Source organism: Mixophyes fleayi, chromosome 5 (assembly GCF_038048845.1).
Source record: "Mixophyes fleayi isolate aMixFle1 chromosome 5, aMixFle1.hap1, whole genome shotgun sequence".
Taxonomy (NCBI): Eukaryota; Metazoa; Chordata; class Amphibia; order Anura; family Limnodynastidae; genus Mixophyes; species Mixophyes fleayi.
Genome location: NC_134406.1, coordinates 115,466,100 through 115,488,586, shown reverse-complemented (window position 1 = coordinate 115,488,586; position 22,487 = coordinate 115,466,100). Strand labels below are relative to the sequence as shown.

General features: G+C 41.6%; 1 protein-coding gene and 1 long non-coding RNA gene across 9 annotated transcripts in view; one reads left to right on the top strand and one right to left on the bottom strand.

Annotated features, from left to right (window-relative positions):
• The window catches only part of LOC142158614 (uncharacterized), a 183,368-nt gene that overhangs the window by 7,319 nt on the left and 153,562 nt on the right, over nucleotides 1-22,487 (top strand). The window lies entirely within an intron of this gene.
• Nucleotides 1-22,487, bottom strand: part of LOC142158612 (uncharacterized) — a 220,247-nt gene that overhangs the window by 64,719 nt on the left and 133,041 nt on the right. For all 8 annotated transcript variants that reach the window (XM_075212730.1, XM_075212735.1, XM_075212734.1 and 5 more), the window contains 3 exons: nucleotides 9,058-9,168; nucleotides 8,607-8,723; nucleotides 8,426-8,521 (listed from right to left, as the gene is read on the bottom strand). In XM_075212730.1, the coding sequence (XP_075068831.1) occupies nucleotides 8,426-8,521; nucleotides 8,607-8,723; nucleotides 9,058-9,168 (324 nt within the window). The remainder of the gene's footprint in view (nucleotides 1-8,425; nucleotides 8,522-8,606; nucleotides 8,724-9,057; nucleotides 9,169-22,487) is intronic.

The window sequence follows — 22,487 nt, the reverse complement described above, 5'->3', positions numbered from 1 at the left end:
GTTCTGTGTCCTAAGTTTGGGAGTGAGAGGGAATTTTTGGCATATGCTCTGGTAAGTGCCCGTTGGTTTCATACTTTTGGAGAGAGGTGGGGGTTTGTATAAATCGGTTGGAGGTGGGAGTGTCTGCCATGACGCCAAGTGTATATTTGGTTTGGACAAAAACATCCATAAGCTTATTAGATTGTTCATTAATACGATACTTATGCTGGCGAAAGTGGTCATCGCTAGGAAGTGGATGGCACCGGAAGGCACCACTTTGAGAAGTTGGATTGATCTTGTTATTGACACAGTAGGCCATGAGAGGTTCATGTACACTAGTAGGAACCTAGTGGATAAATATGAAAAGATTTGGTATAGATGGAGAATATCCTGTATGTTACAGAAGGATTGAGGGAGGTGGAGCTTTCCTAATACAGTGCTGGGGCAGACACCCAGCCACCTCTACTATTAAGGTCAATGGTTTGTATTTTCTGTCAATATTGCTGTGTTATTGCCTCATTGTATCTTGTATTTTAGGCAATGTGCATAATCTGTTTATACAGTCTAAGCTATAATACATTTTGATTGTGTTATTTATGAATATTTGACACTGCTTGTGCCCCTGCATGGGTTTTAGTTTGTTATACTAGCCTAATGTTATGGCCTTTTTTTCTCTGTTTGTTAAAAGTAAAAAAGCAAAAAATGCAATAAGATTTTATTTAAAAAAAAAAAAATGGTGCATGGCCTACAGCACAAAACTTACTCTGAGACTGAAAGAACTTAATATGTATAGTTTGGAGCAGAGAAGGGAAAGGGGAAACATGATAGAAACTTTCAAATATATCAAGGAATTGAACAAGGTATATGAGGGAAACATTCTTCAAAGGAAGGGAAGTACTAGAACACGAGGACATGCACTGAAACTGCAGGGAAGTAGGTTCAAAAGAAAAAACTAATTCACAGAAAGGGTAGTGGATAAATGGAATAGACTCCCATCAGATGTGGTAAAGGCTAATACAGAAGAGCTTGGGATAGACATAAGAATATCCTTATAAAGAATAAGGGATTAAGTAAGGTTTAAGGTTACCATAGGTTAACAATGGGCAAACTAGATGGGCCAAGCGGTTCTTACCTGCCGTCAAATTCTATATTTCTAATGAGCAGTATTTTTCTTTCTACTGCTTGTGTAAGTGCAAAAATTATGCAATTATTGTATTGTAGGAGACAACAGTGTTTTACAAATCATTAACGGTCATTTATTGTCTGCTGTTCAAAATGCTGAATAGTAAGATGGTTTTCATCACTTAAGTTTTGCTGCACAACACCTTTCTCTAGATTACAAGGATATTGGGTATACTCTTAACATAATCATCACAAGCATTTCAAAAACAGATGGCGGAAGAGGGGCGGGCGTAGGAGCACCCATATGTTCTGCTTGTCCCAACATCCTCTGTTTCTCAGAGAAGAATTTGAAAATATCAAAAGTAAGCAGTGGTCATTAATTTACTACTTCTAATAGGGCAGAACAATTAAATTAATTAATAATTAACCATATTAAAGGTGCTCCTAGCAACACTGGTACCACAACAGTCATAAAAAAGAGGCTGCACTCCTCCTAAAAAGCACCAAACCATGAAATAACAGACATACAGAGCTTAAAACAGACAACTGATTATAAAACAACAATGTATAAAACACAATAAAAAGAAATGTAAACAAAATATCCTGTGACTGTGGATCTGATGCAGCAATTCATTAATCAAATACAGACAATAAAATTATACCCTTACATAAAAATCCTTGCTCAAGAGCATATTATGTCAAATAAAAGTGCTGTTTATGATTTGTTACTAGCTGTTACTACGTATTACTAGAAATTACTACTTCAGTTGCCACATAGCAGCAAGGTAGCTTTCAAACTGCATGCAGCATGTCAGTACTTATCAATTAGGAACCTTCAGTTCCCGAAGCACAATAGTATAAATTGTAAACTTTGTATAAGCTGAAAAGGTTATTTTGGAATGAACGTCCCACACGCAGAGCATACATTCCTATGAATATAGGGAACGAGGAGGGGGTCAAACCTGCAGGCGGGCGTTGGGTTATCAGTCATGGGTGGAGTGTCAATTTCACATCACAGGGGGTGTCAAACTTCAGGGAACAGGGGGAGGGCTACTGTATAAAAGAAAGTGTTTAGCAGCAGTGGCTGGTAACCCTTACAGGCAGTGCTTCTTACTTGGGGGGTCTTTTGTGTATAGCCAGCATTTGCACATTATCTAGGCACTTTAAAAAAAATATTGGTGTCTAAATAGCCTTTGTGCAGTATCTGGGCACAATTTTAAAAAAACATTTGTGCAGTATCGGGCAACTTAAAAAAATGATTGGTATCCAATTCCAAACAGCATTTGGTTGCGGTTAAAAATTATATCTGTGTTCAGCCAGCTGTTACCTATAATGAGTAAGAAATTAAACCAGAAAACAACAATCTTATTTTTCTTGAAGAAAAATTAGAGTACGAACACAACAGAGCCAGAGATTTCCAACAAGGACATTACAGACGAGGCTGGTCCATCTTATGAATCACAGTGTGTTTCGTATGAAAAATGTTTCTCTAAACATCATGAGCAAAGTAAATTACACACAGATCCTTGTTCAAAAACACGTTTTTGAAGTATATTTGAAGAAACTGGGTTAGGAGTAATTGAACAATCAATTTCAGTTTTGAGCAACTTGCAGAGAGATGCTTTTGTGGGAGCTTAAAGAATATTTTTAGTATTGGCTGGAAAAAAACGAACACCACATACTGCATTATATGGAAATTTGCTTGAGCACTGCAAGGCTATGGGTTGTACATAATTAAAGCACATTTATATTGGAAATAATGAAAATTACACTTCGGAAAGAATAATGCAAGAATTCCTCGACATTTAAGCTTCACAAATAAGATGTGAAGTTCTGGTGTGTTTGCTTTTATATTCTCATATATATTCTCTATATACTCATCGGGATGGACGCTGTCTTGATCTTATTTTCTCTAGACTATGCTCAGTTTCTATATTTGATTAACATTTCTCTAGACTATGCTCAGTTTCTATATTTGATTAACACTCCTTTCCCCCTCTTGGATCATCACCTTATTAGTTACTCGCACACTCCCAGTTCTTCAACCTCCCTGCTGTTAAACTCTTCCAAGCCCCCTCATACCCTCACGAATATTAACTCTATTGATTTTCAAAAGTTCACCACCACCTTCTCCCCAATTTCTATATTTTCCTCCCATGATATGGCAGTTCCTCCACCATACACTAGCAACTGCCCTTGATCAAGTGGCTCCAGTGACTTTCATACTTTGCGTAACATTCGTCGTCACTGTGGTGGCCGATTTCCCAAACATGAAAATACAGACAATGTTTACAACGACTTCAAAACGGTGATTACTATAAATACGACATAGATGAAATAAAGACATACCATAATTTAGATGCACAGTATGTCCGACACTTGTTATAGCCGTGAGGTATAAAATGCAACTAGAAATAAGGGCGGTGACTCGTTATCTCTTCCTTTCCGTTTGTCAGTCAGATTGCCTATTTTAAGGCGGTAATGCCACGATCGGTATAATGGATACAGGTAGCAAGTTGTGGCACTGACCTATGGAAAAGAGATAACGAGTCGCCGCCCTTTTCTGCAGTCGCATTTTATACCTCACGGCTATAACAAGTGTCGGACATACTGTGCATCTAAATTATGGTATGTCTTTATTTCATCTATGTCGTATTTATAGTAATCACCGTTTTGAAGTCGTTGTAATCATTGTCTGTATTTTCATGTTTGGAAAATCGGCCATCTAAATTATGGTATGTCTTTACTTCATCTATGATGTATTTATAGTAATCGCCGTTTTCATGTCGTTCTAATTATTGTTCCCATTTTTAAGTTCTGGAACACGTACCCCACCCTGTTGTCAACCGTGGCACACTAAAGTAACACGCAATCTACAAAAACGTTCTCGTAAAGATGAACATCACTTGCGTAAATCTTGTACCTCTAATGATTTCAGCGCATATATGGCTATCTACCACTCCTATCAAAATGCTCCAGACACTGCTAAAACAAACATACTTCCAATCTCTCATCTATCACTCTAACCCTAAATGCCTTTTTAAACACATTTAAATATCTTCTCAATCCTTCCACCCCAAACCCTCAGACTACCATCAGTGCCCAGGATCTTTCTTACTATTTCAAGAACAAGAATGATAAAATCCGACTTGAAATGGTATCATCTCCCCCGACTAGCAATCGGCTCAATTCTTTCCCAACATTCTTTCACAGCCTCTATTCATTTGATCCCACAAATGAAGAAAAAGTTTCTACTCTAATCTTATCTTCCTACTCTACTTCCTGTACTCTCTATCCCATACCATCACAAATTGGTAGGTCTATGGCTCATGTACTCAGTCCACCGCAAACTAAAAGCTGCAATCTCTCTACTGGTATCTTTCAATCACTATTCAAGCACACAGTGATTACTCCTTGTGACAGGATGGACTGCCTATGCCACCCTGTCTGTTGTCGCTGGGTATCGGCTAAGCTTACTTTGCCACCGTCCACTTTCTTTGTCCCAAATTCGCCCCTCCTGTTACAACAGGAGGAGCTTGCTGCCACCACTTGGCTCCTACATCGGCACCTAGAACCACTTCCTTCTGGGTAACTCTCGCTGCTAGGGTGCCCCCTTGCTGGTACACCTGGGCTGGTATACCTGACCTCTTGCCTTCAGATCAGGGTTGCTGTGGATGGCTCCCACCTAGCTCATCACCCTGGCCAGAGATGCTGGTAACGGCAAAACGCTGGTACTGGAATGCTGGGTTCACCTCAAAACAACCGGAGAATGGATTAGATTTGGGTCTAATCTGTAGGTCACAGGAATTTAAAGCAGGGTAAGTAGTCATCAAAGCAGGTTCTTGAAGCAAAATGATGTTTTATTAGCGCAAGTATTCCTAACAAGGACAGTTCACAGTCACAAGTTGAAGGTACTAGCGAGATCCAGAAAAGTACAGGTGGTATGATACGGATACATTACATGGTCAAACAGCTTGCTTTTTATACACATTCTGAAACACACCTCAGTAGGGTGGTAACACCACTCCCTGAACAGAGCTGGCTCCAACACGTCCGAGTTATTTTGAGTATCAGGATGCAGTATGTGCAATATGGATTTACATGCAAAGCAATATAAACATTATTTATACTGTTATATCCTAACCTGCTGCTTGCATTATTTAAACAGGATCTGAGATGCAGCCACCCCAGCCAGAAAGGCAGTGGCCCCATGTTGTGTATACAGGCTAAACAGACGTATTGGTCATGTCACATGAATAGGTCTAATTAACATGAGTCCACCTGTCATCAGACAGTCAAAGAACACAGAATTCCTCCACTGGCATATGCCTCAGAAATAAATACATTTCCTATACACACACAAGGCTATTGTATTAGAAATCAATATTTGAAAATAAATACATTTATACTCCCAGCGCAGGGACTTAGCCCTTTCTGGCACTGTGAACCCGTTATTAACCAGCACCACAAAGCCCACACATTGAATATTTACATTTAAAATAAAATATACCCTTTAATATAGCTTTAATCCTTTAGTGTTGAGGTTTAACACATTCGATGCTCCCCTGGACACAGTCTTAATCTGAAAAAACAAAATTCTGACCTAAACTCTCTCTCAAAATACCGCCCCATCTCTCAGCTTCCATGCCACTCCAAATTTCCTTTCTGCAAACAACCTATTGGATTCCCTTCAGTCAGGCTTTCGCTCTCAACACTCCAGAGACTGCGCTGACCAAGATTGTCAATGATGTGATCACAGCTAAAACTAAAGGCCATTACTCTCTTCTAACTCTCATAGATCTGTCTGCTGTATTTGACACTTTTGACCACTCTTTTCATACAAACGCTACAATCCCTAGGTCTTGAAGGCGCTGTCCTATCCTGGTTTTCATCCTAACGTTCTAATTGCTCTTTTAATGTTAATTTCTCTAGATCAATCTCTGATCCGCTTCCTTTACCAGTAGGAGTCCCACAAGGCTCAGTACTAGGTCCTTTGCTGTTCTCCATCCATACCACTTCTCTTGGAAAACTAATAAGCTCTTTTGGATTTCAGTATCATCTCTATGCGGATTATGCACAAATTAATCTATCCTCTCCTGATCTCTCACCATCTGTGTTGTTTTGCGTTACTGACTGTCTTTCTGCCATTTCATCTTGAATGTCCTCTCATCACAACTCACACTCAATCTTTCAAAAACAGAATTAATAATATTCTCTTCCCACAATAGAAGCTTTGTGTCTGACATTTCTATTTCTGTTGAAATAGAATCTCACCCCACAAGCTCGCTGCCTAGGTGTAATTCTTAAGTCACAACTATCCTTTGTGCCCCACATCAACTCTATATATACACATTATGCTGCATACATCCAAAAAACATTTCCAGAATACCTACATTTCACACTGCAAAAACTTTAATTCATTCACTCATCTTCTCCCACATCGACTATTGTAATTCCCTCCTTACTGGTCTTCCCAAAATCAGACTCGAGCCACTAGAATCTATTTTGCACGCAGTTGCTACATTGGTTTTCCTTGCAAATTGTTTTTCCTCTGTTGAGCCTCTCTGTCAGTCTCTACATTGGTTGCCTGTTTTCAACGAACCAAATATAGAATTCTCAACTAACATACAAGGCCGTCAACAAAATTGCACCAACATACATCTCCTCACTGGTCTCAAAATATCTCCCAACTCGACACCTTCGTTCTGCACAAGATCTGTGTTTCTCTTCCGCTCCCATCACATCCTCCCATTCCCGGTTACAGGACTTTTCCGGGCTGCACCCACTTTATGGAATTCACTCCCTCACACCACAAGACTTTCGTCTAGCCTTCAAACCTTCAAGCGTTCTCTGATAACCCACCTCTTCACACAAGCTTTTAATATTCCTCAACCACTCTCTTAACCTCCCTAGGTTTTATACAGCTAACACAAGAGAACAACCCTCTGACCAACATAGTTGTGTGACAAAGCACACAGCCCACTAAATACTTTGTAACATTTGCATTCTACCTAGACAAATATTCATTATGATGTAGCACTTATCCTTGTGTATCAAACCATTTTTCTATAGATTGTAAGCAGGGCCTTCTTACCTCTCTGTATGTGTTACCCAATATTTTTTTATTACTGTTTCTTCCCAATTGTAAAGAGCTACAGGATCTGCTGGCGCTATATAAATAAAAAACTAGAAAAAAAATAAAAATTAATTCATATGCTATATGTTGTTGTTCTTGTCTACAATTATGTGACATATTGTTCCAGCATATTAAATCTGACATCACTTAATATTTGCTGTCCTACTTGTATTGAGGACCAAAAAGCTCTCTGTCCCACTGCTGTGTCGTGATCTAAAGACCAGGTACAAGCCACACTACACTCGAACACCAAACTATAAGAGTGTTATACTGATATCCTCTACTAGGCCGGCTTTCTCCAGCTGACATAGCAAAAGAGATGTGGCATGTAGAGAAAACCAGCTGGCGAGTCATCTGTCTACTCTTCACAGCCCAACTCGTATTCCAAATCAAACTTTTAAATTGCACTATACTCACTCCTAGCATCATTCCTGCTAAGTGGATTGAAGAGACTGAATGGCAGAAAGCATAGTGCTGTGAAAAAATTTTCTTTCCCGTGTGAAAGGAATTTCAAGGACCCCATTTTTTTACTTACTTCATAGTACACAGTACATGGTATACTAAAGCAAAAATAAAATATAGGACCTGGTGAGTTCCCAATCAATGTTATTGGTGTTAACTCACATTTCACTGAATTGACAAACTTGATCTACAAAAATGTTCAATAAGATATTTCAGCCGTCACAGAATTATTACAATAGTTATGATATTTGGATCAATCTCAATAAAGGAACACCACCAATTAAATATTTATACTGGATGAGTGAGGAGAAATTCTGCGTATAATGTGAGGTGCTTTTTAACTACAAATATTTTATTATATTGTCCTTAAATTTCACATTAACCTTCATTTGTATATTTGGTTTGGGAAAACAAACTTTTTTTTACTTCAATTAGAACTAAAAATTGTATTTTAACCTTAATAAATTAGTATCTATAGTCTGCTATCTTTGTAGGAGACTGGCCTTAAGATTGCGTGTAAGGTGAGTTCTTTCTGTTCTTCATTCTGTAATTACCTCAATAACTCATGCACTGCACCACAACATTATATTGCCTTATACCTACCCTTCAGAATGATAAATGAGATATACACAGCACTTCAGTCTTGTATTTCAGCCTACTAACAGAATCACAACACAACTTTAATTTAAACTGTCTTCCACATTTCAGAAATATAAATAAAATTACCTTGTGGTATGTCTGGTCCTGATGCACAAGTAGGTGCTTTATTATAACCTTCAAAAGCTGGAAACTTCTGGCTTTGGTTGCCCTTTGCTGCAGAGTCTGTAAATATTATCAAATACAATCGAAATTAAGTGCAAAAAATGACCAAAAACAAAACCTCAGACAAATAATTCCTTAGAAGTACCTTTAGGAAAATATGATGATAACCCACTAGGCACCAGTGGTTTTGTTACAATGGAAGGTCCTGCTTTATTGAACTGTGAAACCGGAAACAACTGTTTTTTTCTTTTAGTCTCAGGATCTGTGGAATAAAACAAAGATTCATATGAGAAATCAGTATTATTAAATTTAAGGTGAAATAAATTGGGAATGGTTTGCCTGCTTTTTATGTACACTTTCCATGCCCCTCATATCTTATGTTTGACATTTTTCCATTGTCCTTTAATGGTAAACTCTTACATACAGGACATGTAAACATTGCGGTTCAAAATATGTTTGTGATTTATTACTATTGAAATTACTCTTGTTATATAGCTCTGTGGAATATGTTAATAAAAGCTGAATAATAATAATGTTGTTGTTAATAATAATAAATAACAACAACAACAACACTAAAAATAATATAATTTTTATACCTAGAGATTTGGTTGATGCACGTAAAGAGGAAGTGTGTGATCCAGAAATGGTCTCTCTGTTGTCAAACCAGGAACCAGGGAACTGATTTTGGTTGTAGTTATTGGGAGATTCTGTAAAATAATTTTTATGTTTATTATACAAGATCAGAAATTCATTATTTTCAGACAAGTAACTTACATCTATGCAACATATATTTTGAACTCAATAGAAAGAGATATACCACCGCACTAAGTATTTATTTACGTATCCAGGATAATATTATATTATCTTAATAGTTAAGTTATATATCTGGATTGGTGCACCTCTACATGTAAGACATTGATTTGAAACACATGTGAAAGAGGGAAACATGCTTAGCAAGGGCACTCCGTAATAATCATGTTTGTTAAAATATACCTTTTATTATTATATTTTTTAAAAAAATAATACAGTGTTCCCATAATAAGCCTAAATATAGTAGGCAGCGAAATAATAAAAAAGAAAAGAAGTAATGAAAATAAAGATTTAAAATAAAGTTGTTAATAAACTGGCAGATTATGCCGAGCCTCACTGTGTTGTTTCTTTATTAGGAATATATTTAATTAATTAATAATTCTCTCTCTGTATATATCCACAATTAACCAAAGTGTCAGTGTATGGATTCAGGTTACTAGATGGCAAAGTTTGTATTCATCACCTGTATCATTATTTACAATATATTGTTGCTTATATCAGGATTTTATTCCTCAATTATTTTCATACACATTGACATAAATCACGTGACTATATGTCTGTTGTAAAAGATTAGTCAGTGAGATTGAATAGTGTAGTGACTTATCTTTGACTCTATTAATGATCATGTAGATCGATATACATAATAGAGCAGCTCCAAAGCTATTAACATAAGTTTACACTGCAATCTCAAAGACGCTGTTGCCTGGGAGAGTACGAATAGCCGCTATTGTCAGATATCATATATCCTGTGCTAAGCATAGTTAGATAAGTACCATGCATTATTAGCATAGGGTAATCTAAATCCTTTTTGTGGCTTTCCCTTGGCTAATAGAATTAACAGTCCAGTTCATCTCTATTATAACGGGATTAACATCCCTCTGATAATAGGACCTATAGTATTTAGAGCATATAGTTCAGTGCATCCCTATTATTGCGGGATTAATATCCCTATGGTAATTGGGTTAGTGATATTTCAAAGCATATTATTGCAGCGTGAGAGATCTAAACAGCACAGCGAGGCGAACGCCGACGCGCTTTTCGCTACTCGCTTTAACTTAGGCAAGCCCTATATTTTGAACTGTTATAAGATAAAACACAAAGTCAAATTACAATACTACTAGTCAAGAAGGGGCTCAGCTTTATGCTAAAGCAATGGGTGCAAAGGCAAGTTTAGCACTTGTGTTAATGTATATGCAAACCGGTGTGCTATTATAGCATATGAAAACACAAATTTGAGAGACAGCAAGGAGCAAAGCAATAAAGGACTTCTTATAAATAGGTCCATTTTGACATTCATAAAATGTGCTGTGGAATCAGTAATGTGAGTTTTATTGGAGCTCCAGGTGAAAGATATTTTTAACATAAAACAAATATAAACATACAAAAAAAACTATTTAAAAAACCCCCCAGAGTGTTTAAAAATTATTGCAAATTAGGGAAACCTGTGAAACTAGCTGGAACAATAATGATCAAAGTATAGACAGAATTTATCAGTCACATGAAAAAAGAAAATTTAACTTGATACACACTTCATTCACAGTGTAAATACCATCTTTTTAAAACAAACAATTATTCCAGTTATCTTCCATACCTAAACAAGTAACTATCTCCCATAGTTGGCATTGAGTGGAGACAATCATTCAAGTTATCCAATACTTTATTTCTTTAGCAGAAACAGTATAACACATTTCACTCACCTGATATGTAAACATTTTCCCATCACAATCTGATTTAGAATAAACCTTCACTGTTACCTTACATGTTCCCTCCCTCTTTAGCTTTTAGCAAGCAATAGTTTTCTTATTATTGTTTGTATAAATGTTAAAATTATGTAATTAATGCATTGCACTGGAGGAGACATAAGTACACCCAAGTTCCACCCAAACTGAATTTTTAGTTTAGGATGGAATTATGCTTTACGTCTCCATAGATTATAGAACATGTAGGGTGATAGTAAAGTCATGTCTCTACTTACTAATAGACCCGGCAAGCAACAAGATGTTGGCAATTAAAGATTCATTTTGGAAAGTTAAAGAAAAAAAAATAATCTGTCTACTGTGGAAATCTGTCCCCTACTGGCATTAATGAGGACTTTTCCTGAGAATAGTCATTGTGAAGTCCTCTAATTTGCACTCCCTTCCTTAAGTATGAATGGCCGACAGGACTGTTTGGGAGCAGCAGGATTATTATGCCTGGTGCATTGCCTCCTGGGACAATGATTTTTCACCTCTTTGAGGTGCTGACAAGGAAGAGTAGAGGTATTTAGACCTTCTGTATTATGACAGTTAGATTTACCCCCAGTAGACAGCTGTATCATGGTGTCCGATTTATCCCCTTTGATCACAGACTCTTCAAAAGAAAAGATTGGCTAGAATATTTTTTGACCGAACAATTGTGGCCCAAGAGCACAACCAGAGAGTTCTCCTAGCTAATGCTGTTGAGGCCATTGCCCTTGCTGAAAAGACAATGGTGTTAAAAAATGCTTCACACAAAAATTATATACCTCTCTCCACAACCTCAATGCTGTTCAACAAGTCTTGTCTGCTCAGTTTCTTTTGGACATCAGTATAAAGTGTCTCTCCCCACAAACTAAGTGTATTGGCCACTGATGCAACCGCAACACCTGATTTCAAAGTGCATCCAGATGAAATATGAAGCTTTTTACAACAACTCAACTCCAAATTCGTATCCACGGATCACTCAGTTCTGGTTGACATACTAGACGCAGGTGCATATACTTTTGGAACCAGCGCCACTTCTGAGCCTCATCACTGGATACTTATGTTCTAATCTCTTTGAGGTAGGCTAAAACAACTAGACTTTTACAACTTGATGTACTGCAAACACTACCTTATTTTACGTCAGAGATTTATGAGCCTCTGTGGCAGTTGGTTTCTCATCCATAGACTTGTATACATATGTTTAAGCAAAATCTCCATATTGTCTAAATTAAACACCCTAGGTACTTCTTAAATCTCTACAGATTCATTACAGATGGAGCTTTCTTAATTCCCTTGAGTATCATTTTCTGAGACCATCTATTGTACAAATCCATTCTTGTCCGAGACCTTGCTCTCTTTATCCATAGCATAATGCACAGATCCTCCTTGGTCACAAAGGGCTCATCACAGGCGCCACAAACTCTATGATGTTGTGGTTTGCTATCCATCTTTCCTTCCACAGGCTCTACAAATATTTTCCAAAACAAAACCTCAGACAAATATTTCCTGAGAAGTCCCTTGGGGAACATATGATTGTTATCAGTGGTTTTGTTTCAGTGGGAGTTCCTGCTTTATTAAACTATGAAATAGGAAAGAACTATTTTTTCCTTTTACTTTCAGGTTATGTGAAATAAATATGTTTTTTTTTTATTATTTATGTTAAATCCTTTTCTCTGAATCCATAGGAGACACTGGGGTATAAGAGTGTGGTGACAGGATCTTGGGCACTTAAAATTTACAAATAAAAACTCAAGTTCCTCCCCCTCTATACCCCTATTGGCTGTCTGGAACTTCAGTTTTTACTAACAAAGCCTCAAAAGCACAGAATTGGTTAAAAAAAGAAAAAAACACAAGGCTCCAAGGACAGTAGCAGATGGGGAGTTTGACTGGGGCGGTATGTGATAAGACCGGGTCCCATTGGGATAAAATCGGATCAACCCAGTCTGTCATGAATGGGCCCGAAGGAGGATATCGGTTCCCTTGTACTGTTATTAAATTTCACCCGATGCACAGATCTGGTACTACATGTGTCCCAGGAGGAAGCGAGGGGTGGTCACAGGACGCTTGAATCAACTGAAGCCACCGTGACATCACAAAGTAGTGCAAGGGGTTAAACAGGGGAGGATCTGGCTCTGATCTAAATACAGGGGGCGTGTGTTATGATGTGTGTGGATGTGACATGAAGAACCTAACCCCTCAGACGTGCTGGCAACAAAACCACAGGGGGGCCTTTGTTGAAAACACACTCCTTACCACACCCCAGTCACCACCCCTATGCTGTTATTACTAAGGACTGTTGAAGCGGGGGTGTGGGCCAGGGCGAGAGAGGAGTAAAAAAACATGGGACATGGGACACGAAGAAGGGAGGGTGTGCTGGAATTTTTGAAGGAGAAGGGACTTTGACTCGGAGAGGGTTACCGAATGCTACCAGGGGACAAATACTGGTTGGACATTGCTATCCCAATGTCAGAGAAAGTCGAGACGATCTCGACAGTTGGATGATCTGCCTGTCTAGCTGTTCGTGAGACCCCGACCACTTTCTTAGGATCTCTAGCTGGAGAGAACGGGAATGGAACTGAGCGAACGGGACCGCCTCGTACATAGATACCATAGTCCCCAGCAGCTTCATGCAGCTGAGCATGGAAACAAGAGGACGATCCAACAGACTCCTGGTTTTGCGCTGGAGGGCACTGATCTTGTCCCGAGGCAAGACGACTCTCTGTGACACTGTGTCGAACAGTAACCCCAGAAAGCGCATGCGCTGAGCTGGGACGAGGGAGGATTTTGGAATGTTTAGGATCCACCCATGGGCTTCCAAGAACTCCATCGTGGTTTGCACATGGCGAACTAAGATTTCTGCCGTCGGAGCTTTCAACAGAAGATCGTCTAGATAAGGGACTATAGTGATTCCCTTCTGTCTGAGAATAGTGGCCATAGGGGCCATGATCTTGGTGAATACCCGAGGAGCTGATGTAAGGCCAAAGGGGAGGGCCCTGAACTGAAAATGGGCCGGAGGTCCCACCGCAAAACGAAGCAGGTGATGATGACGACTCCATATGGGGAAATGGAGATACGCATCCTTTATGTCGATGGAAACAAGGAATTCTCCCTGTTCCATGCCTGCGATGACTGTTCTGAGGAACTCCATCTTGAATCGCTGGGCAATCACCTGTTTAAGGACTTTAGATTCAATATAGGATGAAAGGATCCGTCCGGTTTTGGTACCAGGAAGAGAGTGGCGTAAAACCCCTGACCTCTTTCCTGCCTTGGGACGGCAACAATTACACCCGACCCCTGAAGCTTCATTACCGCCTTCAGAAGTGCTTGACGTCTGAGGGGGCAAGTGGGTACCGGAGACGACAAGAACCTCGTTGGGGGAGGTTGGTGTAGGTCTATAATGTAACCTCTTGACACGACACCCCGCATCCTGTGGCTGTCCACCACTGGCACTTGAAGTGAAGCAGTAATGCCCCCACCCTGGATACCTGAGTGGGGGCGGGGAAATCATGCAGAGAGCTTATCGCTAGGGAGCGAAACGCCCCTGCCTCTGCTACTTGCTCCTCTAGGGGCAGTTGGCTGGCCCCTGGGAGTACCACTCCGGGCTCGGGAGAAGGAGCGAAACCGAGCCTGACCAGGTCTACGGGATCCTATAGGGAGAACATTACTTTTTCCCCCTGTGGCCGCTTCAATTACCTTCTCCAGCTCTGCTCCGAACAGAGTGACTCCATCAAAAGGCAAAACCTCCAGAGACCTTTTGGACTCAGCGTCCGTGGTCCACGAACGTAACCATAAGGAACGCTGTGATGCAATATTCAGGCCGCAAATTCTGGCATTTACTGCCACCGTATCCATGGTTGCCTGTCCTACATAATCGGAACTCTCCTGAATATGCTGAGCCAGGGAGAGATCTGCACGCAGAGTGTTGTTTTGGATGGCCTCAACTAACTGCTCCGCCCATATCTGCACTGCTTAATTTGCCCAAGCAATGGACATCGTGGGTCTGAACATGCTACCCGAAGCTATTAGAACTACCTGTACGGATCTACATCAACAAATTTAAGTATTATTTTCGAGGAACCATCGCGCAGAAATAATGGTCTATTTGTATTTGTCCTGTGTTCATTCTGACTTAGGCATTTGGTCTGTGTTCCAATATATCTGCAGCAGTGCTTGATGTAGCTAAAAACTAAAACCCTTATCTTACCCAGCTCCCCAAGTATACTAATGGCTGCCTCTAGTAAGAGACAGCCACCCAGGGGGCCCACTGTAAATTCTACCCCCCCCCCCCCTCCCAGCACTGTGTTGGGAGAGGGTTTCAGTTACCTGGCATCCCTCCGTTTCAGTTGCAATCCCTCCGTTTGGACAGTTAAACAGCCTTTGCAGCCGCTGCTAGGGCTGCGGGGACAGCCTGCAGCGTCTGTGACCGACTCCCCGGAGTTGTCCAACGATAGGCGCGCAGCGAAGGGGGTGCAATCACCCCACTCCAGGCAGCGCACAGCCATCCATGCTGTGTGCTGCCAGAGGCATGCAGGAACTGCCGGACTGGGAGCGTCAGCTATGGATGTGGCTCTTTGAGCTGCCGATGTGGCTGTGCATAAGACAGGAGGCAGAAAACTCTGATTACCATAATAAAAATGCACAGGGCAGTACAGTTAAACTGACTCCTATACAGGAAGTGGGATATAGAGACGGAGGACACTAAGGGCTAGATTAACTAAGCTGCAGGTATGAAAAAGTGGGGATGTTGCCTATAGCAACCAATCAGATTCTAGCTTTCATTTATTTAGTACCTTCTACAAAATGACAGCTAGAAACTGATTGGTTGCTATGGGCAACATCCCCACTTTTTCAAACCCGCAGCTTAGTAAATCTAGCCCTAAGACTAGTTAACAAAGTTTTTAAAGTGCCCATCGTCTAACCCCACTACTGTATACCACGATGGTAGCCATTTTAACGACTACCCCATGTATAATGCAATACAGGCATGTGGTCTGAGTATTGCCGCTTTAAAACCAGCATTTTGATGAGGTCCTTACTAAATAACGTAATTTTCATGTATAGGTGTTTCCCTTAGTCGCATTTCACACTACACGATTATTTCACAGTTCGGATAAATGGGTGGTCACTTATATGGCAAGTAGTAATTTTTGTATTGTAGCCCTTATATCCATCATTCTTCTGCTGTCATTCAAACGGGAGTCAGAATTCTCGCCTCCGTTAGTCTGTACCACTCCTCTATACCACACTGTCCCCCGGTGCCCCCCAACAGGAATATAGAGAAAAATCAAATAAAAGAAAACAAACAGGGGGCGTGTCTTGGACGCCATCAAGAGCGGTCGCTGCATGGTGGATCTCCCCTCTATGCAGCTCGTCTCCTGCGCTGTACTGGCCAGTTTTTACCTGCCTAGTCGCACTGCTCCTGTGCATTAGACCTAGGGGCATCTGTGGAGCCACTTGGGACTGAGGAGGACCTACATCCACTCGACCATCCAGCATTGCCCTGGCCACTGATCATTGGGCTGGTCTCCTCGTGCCTGCCACCGGCTTCTTACCTGTGCTCCAGCGAGCTTTCACCCTCAAGGGCCCCTCATCTGCAGCAGGTCTGCAAACGCTCTGGCTCTGCTGCGGTCGCCGCCCACGGCCTCCACTCAGCACTTCAGCCGCGCTCTGCACTGCCATATGTACCGAATAGCCGAACTTCCGGTTTTCGGCAGGGCATTTCCGGTTGGCGCGGCTCCACTAAAATCAATCTGAGGGGTGAGTCTCCCATTCCCTGCCTGTCCCAGCTGAGCTCCTACATATAAAAGTCCAAATGAGAAACCATTAAAAAGAAAGAAGAGAGTGCCATTATAGCTGGAGGCATATTGTCTGGGTACTAGTCCCCTCATAAAACACAAATTGCCCTTTGGGTCCCCCCTGTATATTAAATGGGACACCGGGGAGGAACCTCGTGCCCCTTCTGTAGCACCTGTGGACACTTATCTGAACCCACAGCGACACTGGAACGTATTGCTCCATCCCTGTCTGAAGGAAGCTTACGCTTGGGTCCGCTCTGGCCCCCACATCGCTAGAGCTCCATCAGCATCTCTATACCCACCACACGGCTATAGACACCGGTGAGCTATACTAACTTGGAGAAACCAGTGACGCCCAGACTTCTACTGTCTTGACAACATCGCTGCTGGCCTTTGCTGACACCATCCACACTCATCATATACAGTGTCCTACATATACTAAAGGCTCAGCCCAGCTCTATCTTTCAAGCTAAATATGTCATCGAATCGCTACTTAGGTGGTGTGTCTATTCAAATAAATTGAGCCATCTGGTGCTTAATGCCCCTGAAAAGGGTCTCACATCGCTCATTCACATTGGTCACTATTGTTGCAGCTCCTCTGATGTAATGTTGTAATAATAGTCCGTGACCGCACTGCCACCTCTCATGCCTCCATAGGAGAAGACGCAACCGTTTTCTTGCCTCCCGTCTCATCTACCCCCTTTTTTCCTGCCTCATCACCCTGTGCAAAAGCTACATTATCCACAGTTCCATGAACTATGTCACAAAAAAATAGGAAACCGCCTCAAACTGTTCCTTCCACTTTCTTCGGTTCAAAAAGTAAACCTTCTCAGACCTCTGACCAACCCGGGACCCCAGGTTCTTCAGCATCCGTATATATGGAACTTGATCCGCAGATACAAGCAATCTTGGCTAATCTAATTGAAGGTGTCAAAGCCACATTTCAACAGGAGCTTACCAAAGCAGTCTTTAGGCAACAGAACAGACACGCTTGAACTCAAAATAGACGAATTATGCCTCTCTTGATAAATTAGTATCCCGCCTTCGCGACAACCTTGAGTCTATAAAAGAAAACCAGTAAGACTCGGAGAACCGCTCTAGATGGAACAATATCCGGATACGCCATGTTTCAGAAGACATCTCGTCTGAATTGCCTACATTTCTGAAAGATTTATTCGGTCATATACTTCCAGACCTCTCAGATGCAGATTGCCTCATGGACCGAGCACACAGAGCTCGGCCATCTTTTGATCAACCCCCACGTGACATCGTCCGCCTTCACTACTTCCGTACTAGGGAGCGGATCCTCATGGCTACTAGAGATAGCTCTACCACCGTCTTTCGCGAAATGGATATACAACTGTTCCAAGACCTGGCGACTTCCACTATCCAGAAGCGCAGAGACTTACAGCCAGTCACCAGACTCCTTCGTCAGCACAACATCAGGTACCGTTGGGGCTTCCCTTTCCAGCTACAGGTCTTTACTGCTAATGGCTCACAATTCGTTAAAACTCTGACCCAAGGTCAAGACCTACTGGAAAACTGGGTATCCTCCCTACCGCATCTTCATCTCAATCTGGCTCTCCAAAGCCCCAACGATCAGCTCCTCCAAATCCTGATTGGTCCAGGGTCTCTCGTCGACGAGCCAAGGATAATACTCCTCCATGATTCAAAATTGGACTTTCCCTGTGAACATCTTTTCGACTCCTTTTTGGTAGGGATGGCCTCTTGCTGTTTTCCTCTCTACAGGCTATCGCCCACCATGGAGGTCGCATATCTTCAGATAAAGCTCCTGTCTCGTCTTGACTCGCCCACGGTTTGAGGCTGTTTTTGTTTTTTTGATTCTGGCGTGTTGTTCTCGGTTTATTTTTCTTGCGCTGATTCACCTAGTTCTTTGGTCAATATTACATAATCCAATGTTATAAAATGTTGAGGTTCATAGATTGCTATACACTTTACTGTAATAATTGATCTGTGCACACTTATCCCTCCTTTTCGTTCCTACCTCCTTGTTCTTTCTTCAATACTTTCCACCCCTTTTCCCTCCCCATCACCCTATCCCCTCTATTTTTTACCTTCCTCCTCTATCTGGCTCTGTCCCTTTCCCTTTGCTCCCTCTTCAGCTCTTAAGATGCTGTTTGTATTGATCATATATTCTTTGATCTGTTGTAATCATAATATGTTGAAATTTATATGCTGTTGATTCTACATTACAAAAAGTTATTTGTTTAAGTATGCCATCTTCTCTCCTTTTTCTTATTGCCTCGGGAAAGTCTCCAGCCCTTTCCCTCTTCTTCCCTCTTCATTTTTTCCAATATCTGCTCTGTTTACTCCCCTCCTCTGTTCTTGCTCTTCATTTATACTTAACTATATTTGTTAGTTATTTTATATTTATCAAACTGTTGCGTACTACCTGTGGTATTTTGTGTTACTCATATTATACTGTTATGTCTGGCCGACGGTCCTGACTTCCTGCTACGTCAGACCCCAGGCCTACCCCTAAGCTCCCTTTTAGTTTGTTACTTGTTATTGAGTGTTTTCTACACTGTACCTTTGAACCCCCCCTGGGTTTCCATGTTTAAGGGTTTCTGCCCAATTGGGCTTCCCTTTCCCTCCCCTCGCCCAACGTGGCTACTCTCATTTTTCTCTCTTCCCCTTCTTCTATTCTATTGGAAAGACTTTCTACTTCTACGGACAAATAAGGACAAGTACGGACGGGGGAAAAAAAATTGTCCGTATTTTGCATCCCGAGACTGAAATTACCCTGTTCAAATGGCGCTGAAACTCCTCTCTATTAACGTAAATGGGCTTAACTCCCCTCATAAGCGCACTATAGTCTTAGGAGCCTGTAGGAGAGAAAAGGCGGATATTGTCCTCTTACAAGAGACTCACCTCACAGGTATTCATACTCAACTCCAAGGTAAACAATTTTCACAGACTTCTTTTGCATCTGCTAATTGCAAAAAAAAAAAAAAAAAAGGAGTTGCGATACTCTTTCACAGTAAGGTTCCTTTCTCTCATACCTCCACATATGCGGACCCAGAGGGCCGTTTTCTGATGGTCTCTGGTACTCTCCGCTCTAGCCCAATTTCCCTGGTATCTGTCTACGACCCTAACCAAGGACAAAGCTCCTTTTCACTGCTCTATTTAAACATATAGAGACTCCCACTGCGGCACCCGATAATAGGTGGAGGCTTTAATGAGGTCCTGGATCCTTCCTTAGATAAATATTCCCCTCCCTCTACAAAAATGAGCCCATCCTCCCTAAAAGACTCTCTGACTTTAGCCTCCCTACTTAAGCAATACAACCTGCACGCCTCTTGGCGCCTCAGAAATTCAACAGCTTGGGACTATACTCATTTCTCGGCACCCCATCAGATATACTCCCGTATTGACATGCTCCATGTATCTCACATCCCATACGACCCAAGCGGGCATCACTCCATTTTCATGGACTGACCATGCAGGAGTATATATCTTATTGGATCTTATCTACAAACCTCCTAGCTCTAGGCGATGGCGCTTGGATGATTCGATTCTTCTGAATGACTGCCGCACTATCCATTCCCACGTCTATCACTAACTATTTTTTGGAGAACTCGTCCCCTTCTGTGGCGCCTGGAGTCGTGTGGGAAGCTCACAAGGCTACTATCCGTGGGCAATTGATTAGTACAGCTAGAAAGAGGTCGGCAGCAGAGATATCCTCACTTGAACAGCGATTTTCGGCCTTGCTCATCCAGCACAGACTCCGCCCAGACTCTAGTCTGTTGAAGAAAATAGATACTCTGAAGGGCCAATTGAACACCCTTCTCTCTCGGAAGGCGGCTCGTATAATGCAGAAACTCCAGCAACGCTTTTACGACAAAGCAGATAAAGCGGACTCTGTGCTGGCTGGCAAATTATGGAAAAAACGGGCAGCAGGTCTTCTCGACAAGCTTCATAAAACAACTCAGGATCCGATCACATATGACCCTTCCTCTATTCTACGTATTTTTCGAGATTATTCATCTCTCTATAAACTTCCTCCGCCCCCACCACGTGTGGTCCTTTTAGAGTAGAACTTGGGCGCATACCTGGCCAGTACCCCACTCCCCAAGCTCACTTTAGCCCAGCTTTCCCACCTGAACTCTGTTATTACACAAGACGAAGTCCTGGCAGCCATCAAATCTCTTAAAACTTCCTCAGCCCCAGGACCAGACGGTTTCACCGCAAAGTACTATAAAAAGTTTGCGCAGGTCCTTGAACCCCACTTGACTTCCCTGTTTAATCACATTTTTTAAGGCGCCTCTTTTGACCCTTTCACCACTCAAGCAAATATTGTAGTGATCCCAAAACCTGGGAAAGACCACACCTTATGCACCAGTTATAGACCTATATCGCTTCTTAACGTTGATCTGAAGCTCTATGCCAAAATATTGGCCAATAGATTAAACCCATTCCTGCCTTCTCCAATTCATTTTGACCAGGTCGGTTTCATACCTGGAAGACAAGCCCCAGACAATACCATCGACTTAATACATTCTATTCATGTGGGTAAAATTTCCTCCCTGATTATGGCCTTAGACGCTGAAAAAGCGTTTGAACGTATTTCCTGGTCATTTATGAGTCCTTGAGTCGATGGGCTTCACTGGCAGATTCCTGAGTGGCATATTGGCTTTATATAGATCCCCTTCGGCCACTTTTTCAGTTAATGGCATTACGTCAACACCATTTGGAATCTCAAACAGCACTCGTCAGGGGTGTCCCCTCTCACCACTCATTTTTGCCCTCATGATAGAACCACTGGCTGTCAGAATTTGTGCTAATAAACAGATTTCGGGTATTAAGGTGGGCTCTATGGAGCACAAGTTGGCCCTATATGCTGATGACGTTTTACTCACTGTGGCCAACCCAACCACTTCTCTGCCCTCTCTTTTGACCGAATTGGATCTCTATAGTTATTTTTCTGGCTATAAGATCAATGCAGATAAAACGGAGGTCTTAGACTTCTACATACCCGGACCTGAAAAGCCTCATTTGGAACAAATTTTTTCTTTTAAATGGCATCTCCAAAAAATAAAATACCTCGGAGTCTATATTACTAAACGATACCACCAACTCTTTCAAGCCAACTTTCCCCGCCTGCTTACTCAAACGAAGTCCGACCTACACACATGGTCCTTTTGCCTGATCTCATTGATAGGTCGAATCAATACAATTAAAATGAATATTCTCCCTAGATTTCTCTACTTATTCCAGACCCTGCCTATCTTCGTCCCTTCCTACGTATTTAAATTTCTCCAATTCATAACCTCCCGATTTATCTGGTCAGGTAGGCGCCCTCGAGTACGCCTGAAGGTTCTGCAGAGGTCCTCACGGGGTGGCGGCCTAGGTATCCCTAATTTTAAACGTTACTATCTTTCCGCTCACCTTGCTCAGTATGTCCTATGGTGTTGCTCCAACTCCCCTAGAATATGGATCCACATTGAGGACGAAGCTCTCGGTTTGTTGTCCCCTGCATCTCTCCTATGGCTCCCACGACTCTGTCGACCAAAACGAGTCTCGCTTCATCCTGTGGTTTCTTATTCTTTGACAATCTAGGATTCAGTTTCTCTGAAATTCACTCTCTCTGCTCAGCCTTCCCCAATTATACCATTATTTAACTCTCCAGACTTTCCCCCTGGCCTCAAGCCAACTGCATTTTATCCCTGGCACTCTCAA